This window comes from Haliotis asinina, chromosome 3 (assembly GCF_037392515.1).
Source record: "Haliotis asinina isolate JCU_RB_2024 chromosome 3, JCU_Hal_asi_v2, whole genome shotgun sequence".
Lineage (NCBI taxonomy): Eukaryota > Metazoa > Mollusca > Gastropoda > Lepetellida > Haliotidae > Haliotis > Haliotis asinina.
In genome coordinates, this window is record NC_090282.1 from 58,459,349 (window position 1) to 58,467,439 (window position 8,091).

The 8,091-nt window shown below is 37.7% G+C and overlaps 1 protein-coding gene across 1 annotated transcript; it reads left to right on the forward strand.

Moving 5' to 3' along the window:
• The first annotated feature begins 6,573 nt into the window (after positions 1-6,573).
• On the forward strand, positions 6,574-7,593 carry LOC137277237 (uncharacterized). Its single transcript, XM_067808901.1, has one exon. It carries the CDS (start codon positions 6,589-6,591, stop codon positions 7,591-7,593), a length of 1,005 nt encoding a protein of 334 aa, XP_067665002.1. The 5' UTR covers positions 6,574-6,588.
• Positions 7,594-8,091: the final 498 nt, after the last annotated feature.

The window sequence follows — 8,091 nt, forward strand, 5'->3', positions numbered from 1 at the left end:
AGAATCCAACCATATAATTATATGATATTGGCGATCATACTTTTCATCGGAAACACAAAGCTCGATTTTTGTATTAACCTTTTCAAAATCCCATGCTTTTACGAACAACACTCTAATATCATTATCATAATTCATACTAAACATTTTACATAGAGTAAAGAAGCTCTGTGTTCCAGTCTACAGTAATGTCGCAACGAAGATTTGGTACTTGCTGTTACCCCTCTTGATACTTGGAATTCAGACAATCAGACAAGGGCTGGACTGCTCTGAGAGGTTAAATTAAAGGCGAGTGGGTTCAGTCTGATGTACAGATGTTTACACAGATGCACTTTGTGCATCAGTCGTACTGATGGTAACAATGCGTTACAATAGTGTGGAAGATGTTTCCGAACAGTTATATGCACGAGGATATTTCAAAAATAATTACTTGGCCTCTATACTGGTCGAAGGCTGTCCTATATGCAAAATGATAAGAGTAAAGTGTGACAAGAGATACACTTGCAATTGTATTACAAGGTCAGTGCCTTATGTTATCTGATAACAAGCATGTACATGCGCCGTGGTTGAAATACCAGTTATCCACAATCTCCAAGACGCCACATCGTCACGAGAGGGTAAGCACACTCTCCTTTTGACTGAAAAATTAACGAGTGTATTCGACTCAACATTAATCTTTACTTTGTCTACCATAAAACGTGTTCTTTACAATGTACCAATTACAACCTTGAAAAAATGTACTGCAGCTTATATAGACAGTCGATTTTGTAGCTCAGACAATAACCACTGTGTTTGATTCAACATATCTTTACTTTGTCTGCTATGAAACTAGTATCCTTTACGGTGTTTCATTTTCATCTTTGAAGAAACTATTCCAGCCTACACAGACGGTCGACGTTTTAGCTTTCACAATAACGACTGTGTTCTATTCGATATATCTTTACTTTGCCATGAAACAAGAAAATGTATTGCAGCCTATATAGACAGTCGGGTTTTTTATTTTAGCTGAGACAATAACGACTGTGTTCGAATCAACATATCTTTGTTTTGTCTGCCATGAAACAAGTGTCCTTTACAATGTACCATTTACACCCTTGAAGAAAAGGTATTGCAGCGTACATAGACGGTAGCTGAGAGATGGTACATGGTTCATGCTGTCATTAGTTCTTGGCAATCTCACATAACGATAACTTTCAGTTTAAGACTATCTTTATTCTTGTTGCACTTCCGATATGTTAATGACGTCACAAATAGGTGAATTTACAATGTTCCACAGCACTGAGTGAGTGAGTGAGTATGCTTTTACACCGCTTGTAGCAATATTCCATCAATATCACATAGCGGGGAACACAAGGGCTTCACACATTGTACATGTTGGGAATCGAACCATCATGTACAATGATGGCGTGACGAGCGAACTCTTTAACCACTAGGCTACCTTACCACCTCTGCCGTCTCTACCCTTGTATTGGATATGATGTACACACTGGAAATCGCCCGGAGTTGGACACAGCACTAAGAAAGATGAGGACTATAATGTTGTGCATATCATGGTTGTACGGATGGTAATACGATGATTATAATAACAAGGTCTTTATGTTTTAAGTGTTAACTGAAAACATGCAATGATGTATGACTCCTTGAAAATGTGTTACGAAAACCCATTACGGTTCAGTCCTAAAGAAAAATAAGACATATAAACAATGATCTGTGCTCTGTCGTTCAAAGCGACCTTATCTCTTAAGGTCAACCTTATATCTAAGATAGCAACCTTAGATCTCTACTAAGGTTCCGTTGCACGAAACATCCTTAATTAAGATTAACTTTAAGTTAAGGTTGATAACTAAGGTTGGTCCGACCCAACCTTAGCGTCTCTAAAGTTGGGAAGGGAATATGGCGGCTGCTTTTATTTTCGACAACGAAACTGAGAGATGTTTGAGGAAGAGAGTGTACAGAAATCGGAATTTCAAAAATAGCATATTAGCATATCGCTGATATCAAGTTTTCATGTAACCAATAATGACAATTCTGAAACGTCGCCTATGAACCCAGAATTGATGAGATGTTTTCGAAAATACACTTACACAAACGCCGATGTGCGCTTGGATAGGATAGTATTGGATAGTGTTTACAAAGTCATGTTTCGATAAGGCCGATATTGAGACGCCTATTACATCACGTATACTTCATAGTCTGCTGCAAATGCATCATTAAATTCCCCACACATTCTAGAATCAAATTACAAATGGTCTTTGTCACCAATACCGACTGTCTAGATAAAACGAAACGAAAGACATTGTGCATGAGAACGAACGCTGTGCTCGAAAGACTGCGCGTTTCAAATGTAAACAGAGAAAAAAAAATCGATTTACGCAGCGTAGCATTTTCGGAAATTTTCCGACATCCAGCCGTCTAATTATTGCTTACAATGGCTCAATGCGCTTAGATAATTCAGCGGAAGAGTATCGGAGCAAGAAGTAGCAAATTGAAAATAGATACAATGCAATCATTAAATAATTTCATAAATTATTATAGGAAACTGTCAAAGTCCCCCCCCCCCCCCCCCCCCCACACACACACACACACACACCCGTGCGGCGTGACTCCATGCCTGACGCAAAATCACGCAGAACGACAACGGTACTTATCGGCATTTCTGGCTTCTTCCGTCATTTACAATGTAAACGATAAAAACATATAAGAATACACAGATAGTCAGAATAATTCTGATTACTTACATCTCATATTTATGTACAAAAGATCCCCGAATCAAGGAAAGAGTCCTCGCAAAATCTTATGTACACTTGTCAGCGAAGCCGCCATTTTGAAAGAAAATAGGCGATTAGGCACATGTTAGGCGATTTCTTTGAGGTGAAGCTCGATTGAACATAAGTACACACAATGGCTATATCATTCCGATTGCACTTTCACTATTGTGATGTATATTTTGCGTATCATTCATATATTTTTTCATAAAACTAGTTGCAGTGTCTACATATATCATTGTTCAACATCATATCATATGTGGATATGAGGTATGCGTTTTTATTCTTTGAAAGCCTTTGATTGTTTGAATAACATTTACATGAGAAATTGACCCAGTAAGTGTTCTATACCATTTTAAGCCTCTACACAAGTGTTAGAAGATCACACGTAGCCATTACTGCAACATGTGCTTTAGTTCCTGTGATGCACAATATTCAGTACGTTGGGACAAATATTGCAGTTTCATATGAACAGGTTAATAAACAGCGAATTTAATTCAACCTTATAAGTAAAACTGATAATATTAATGAAAATGATTTGTACATCTTATGAAATGTATAGGCACACATATTTAAAGGAATTGTCTTGTTCATTGTATTTGTTTGTGTCGTTTTTATAGAAAAAAATGAAAATCGATGGACCAGGTGCGAGTTTGTCAAGAACGTTTTGAAACATATTTTGATGGCAGGATCAAACTCAAACAATATTGGTATGAAAACTGCTTAAAAATATATAAACCAGGTCATGTATTAATTTGGCCAAACCTTACGTCCATATTCTAATAGTTCCACACTTAAAAAAACCCGATCTGTTTGTACGTTTCATTGCATAAGTATGAAGTGAAATAACATGATCGTAAGAAGAAATGTTTATATCCTAAATGAATATTAAATAAATATTCAGGTGTTGTAAAATTTTCATTTACGCTAAATTGATGTCTATTTGTTGATACAGGACACTATTTCAATGGTAAAACCATTCGATTTTCGTTTTGTCTAAAGTGTGTAGAAGTATGATATAGAAACCGAGACTTGTGACATATTCAGTGGAAATTAGGTGAGATATATACTAATCAGCAAAGCAGTGTCGTCTTTTTCCGTTACAAAAAGCACAAAACCTGCCATGACGTCAACTCAAATGTCACATTATTTTCAGTTACGTTGCAATTACGTTTGAAGACACGTCTGTTACTCCGTTAATAGTGATGCAAAATTAATCAAAATACATCTACACAAACCGGAGAATATGGGAATCTAAGTACTAAATTTCGTATGGGATATTGCCACCGAAAACGTTTTCTCACGTAATACATTGGTATATTTTCCTTATAAACTGTGAAACTACCATAAGGTATCCGCTCACATTGGGGAACTTTGTATTGAAATAGTTTGGTTCACTATGAACAAAACATAACGAAAATATACTGTCCGTATTCACAGCTAATCTCTCTTATGTGATCTGAGTTACAATGACCTGATGTAAAGCATATCGGAGTTATGTCCCCTTATCTCTATACGTGCATCATCTCCCTGACGACGTTTGACGTCATAGAAGAGAATCCATTTTTGACATATATTACGGGTCATTTTTAATGTTGAGCGTATAATGTTGTGCATTAGCACATAAATCCTTTTCATATATACTTATGTCGTTCTGACATCAGGGAGTATTTTCTTAACTCACACTTTTCGGAAAGATGACAAATTAAAAAAGTCACAGGAGAGTGCTTTTATTGGTGCACGATAAAAAATGGAGGAATTTACTGATTTTTAACGCACACACAAGTTATGGACAACATTTAGCAGTATCTATTTCTCCAACCCCTGATATTTATAGCAACGGATAGGAAATTAAATATTTTACATTTCTGTGTAATTGTATGGCGGTACGCAGAACCAGGACCACGTTAGCGTAATTCTTGCACAACGTTCACTTGTCAAACCTTACAAAAATGCGCCAGAACACCCGCCCCCCCCCCCCCCCCCAAAAAAAAAATAAATAAAAAAAAATAAAAAATAAATAAATAAATAAATAAATAAATAAATAAATAAATAAATAAATAAATAAAAAAAAAAAATAAATAAACAAACTCGACATCCACTGGATTAAGGTTACGGCTAAGGTTGGAGTCCAAGTTGAGGTTGCCCTGAGGTTGTTTTGTGTAACAGGCGTATCTTTTGCTTAAGGTGATCGTAACTCTAACCTTAGTACTTAAGGTTGATCTTAACTAAGGTTGTTTAGAACAACGGGACACGGGTCTACCTCGAATTCATCAATTCAACAACTCTCTTCCATAAACGCACTCATGCGTGCGCACGCACATACACCCACGCACACACGAACGCTCACACGAACGCACACACGAACGCACACACCCGATCTCTCTTCTGTCTTTCATTTTCACTTGTCTCTGGACACTTTCATTTGTCACTGGCCAGTGGCACATACGTAGGTATTTCTGGTAACACAATGGCCGATCTTGCAGCGAAGGCAGCACTCAACAAATTTGTGACACCGCTTCTTATTCCATAATCAGAATATAAAGCTACAATAAGATCTTATATCCGTGATCTGATGCAGGAGAAGTGGGATACCCAGGGAGTTATAAATAAATTACATGCAATAAAACCTTATATTGGTTATACTTACTTGGGTTGTCAGTCCAGATTTGATGAGGTCATTATGTGACGATGTCGTATTGGCCATACGAGGTATACTCACGAATATTTATTGAAAGGTGAAGATCCTCCGTTTTGTATCCCTTGTGATGAGAGAATCACGGTCAAGCACGTCCTGCTTGACTGTGTTGAATATTCCATCACAAGGAATAATTTTTTTAACTCACGAACTTTGAAGGGTCTTTTTAATAATGTTAGCTCTCATTTAATATAGATTTGCTAAATCAGTTGTAAATAGATAAATATTTTATTCTTGGAAGTTTGAATTAGTAACTTACAGTGTTAGTGGCTAAGTCCTCGAGTGGGGTTGAAGCACTGGGAGGGTACCTGAGTCCCAAAACATTTAAAGTACATCAAAACCTTTCATTGTTTCTAACCGTAGAAAACCTGTCTTTTTAATTTATGGCTAGATTTCCTGAATTGCTAACGGCTGAAGGGATGATGTAAATCCAGCTAGGGTCCATGCAGGAAGCAAATGTACTGTAAGTCCCCATGGTCCCTAGTATGGTGATCTACCTTCTGTCGGTGTTGATGTATAGCCCGTGTTTTATATTGTGTTGTCCAAATAGTAAAATTAGTTTTAACTTTCCACACTAGTTTTAAATTGTAACTGTGATATTCAAGTTGTTTTACTGTCCTTTACTGACAGCTTTATTTATGAAATACATATCATCCATTTCAGTGTTAAATGTTCTCGTCACGATATGGCTGAAATATTGCCGATGTGATATTAAATATTAACTCACTCACTCACTCACTCACTTTCATTTTCCAAGGATTGATCTCTAAATACTATATAACGTGCAGGCCCTCCTCGTCTTTCTTCCCTCGTCTCTCTCCCACGGTGTACCCGTGAAGGTCTGGGTTAGAACTGATCTTCAGTGACCCATGCTTGTCGTAATGGGCGACCAGTGGAATCGGAGGGTCAGGCTCACTAACTTGGTTGAAACATTTGCGCAGATCGATGCTCCTGCAGTTCATACTAGAGCTGGAATATTGCTAAACTCACTCACTCTCGCGGTGTAAACTGCTTTTACAAATACAAACTCATTTCCAGCTTATGTTATATAATATACACCCAAGTTAATATTAAAGTAACAATGTATGTCTAATTTTGCTTTGCAGTCATCAGTCCGAAGAATAAACGATGAAACTTACAACCGTGAGGACAACATTAGTGTGTCTGGTCTTCCTTTTCTGCTGCAATATTTATTTTCTGTATTCTCATTCCAAGATGGGTTTTACGAGAACTGACCTCACTTCAGACATTATTCAAGGTATTGCAAACGAACTTATTATGTTTATAGACAGAAATATCACTGGAAGGAGCAAACGCAAGTCCAAAAGGTTTGATTGTTTCTTCGGCAGAAAACTTTCTGCAACTGCCCGAACACATGCTAATAATAGCAAAGAGTCGTCAGAGATGAGAGCTAAAATGGCTCTGTTTTATGACAGGTTAACACAAAAAGAGAAGGAAAAAAGTAGGGACCTCATCAAAGTCTTCAGTGAAGGCGTGCCTACAAACATCACTTATTTCCTCTATGCAGGAGCTTTACTTGGTTCCTACTCTCATCACGGCATGATTCCTTGGGACGATGATCTGGACATTATAGTGAGGGAGAAAGACAAGCCTTTACTGCTTGAATTCCTGCAGTCACTACGACCAAAATATGCCCACTACACCAAGTGGAATATGAACTGGAAATTGTATCACAAAAAGTCCCCAAATGCTGGCTCGAAGGCTTGGAAGTGGCCATTCCTTGACATATTCTTTTATTCTGAAAAGTCTTCATATATACAAGATTGTAGAGCCACACATAAGAAATTCAACAAGAGTGATGTGTTTCCTTTGATCAAGCGACCTTTCATGGGAATGATGCTGCCTGCGCCAAGACACACCCGTAAGGTTTTGGAGTCAACTTACAATATCGATCTTTGTGTGTCGAATTCATATGATCACAGACTAGAGATTGCTCTGCCACTGAAATGTGTAGTGAAACTCCCCTGTCGGTTGTTAAGAGACAAGTATCCTTTTGTTACCCGAAAGAACGCAGACAACAAAACTGTTGAGATATTGGACGACATCAACATCATCTCCACCAACAAAAGCTCATGGAACGGAGGCATTTATGAAACGAAAAATGCATTTTGACTTAAGAATAAAGTTCTATATACGTGTAATAACAAATATATATTCAAACGTGCATTACACACTGTTGCTATCATATTGTGCACCTAGACGGGTGGTTGAATGGGCCCGGTTCAACCAATCGGCTGGTCACACCAAGCCCTGTGCATGATTTGTATCCATTTCATCGCACACATTTGATTTTGGACTCGGTTTAATTTCGGTCTTGACTCTATTGTTCATCAAAAACTTTTCTCATTTTGAATTTTGTTGTTGTGATCATTGCCTAGAGTCTTATACCCAGAAGGCGGTGGCTCATGGGCCAATCCGGTGGACTAATTATTTATAATTCCTCTGCTGGAGTATATCATCTGAGTATCCTTGGTGCTGCAAGTTGGAGACCCACTTGTTTTTAGCATTGTCCTTGTGATACTCCGTGGTGGGTGGGGAGTTCGGATGATGAAATAAAAAACAAATAAACATGGTTTATGAAACTCCTCTGAAGAAAACCAAACGTGAAGT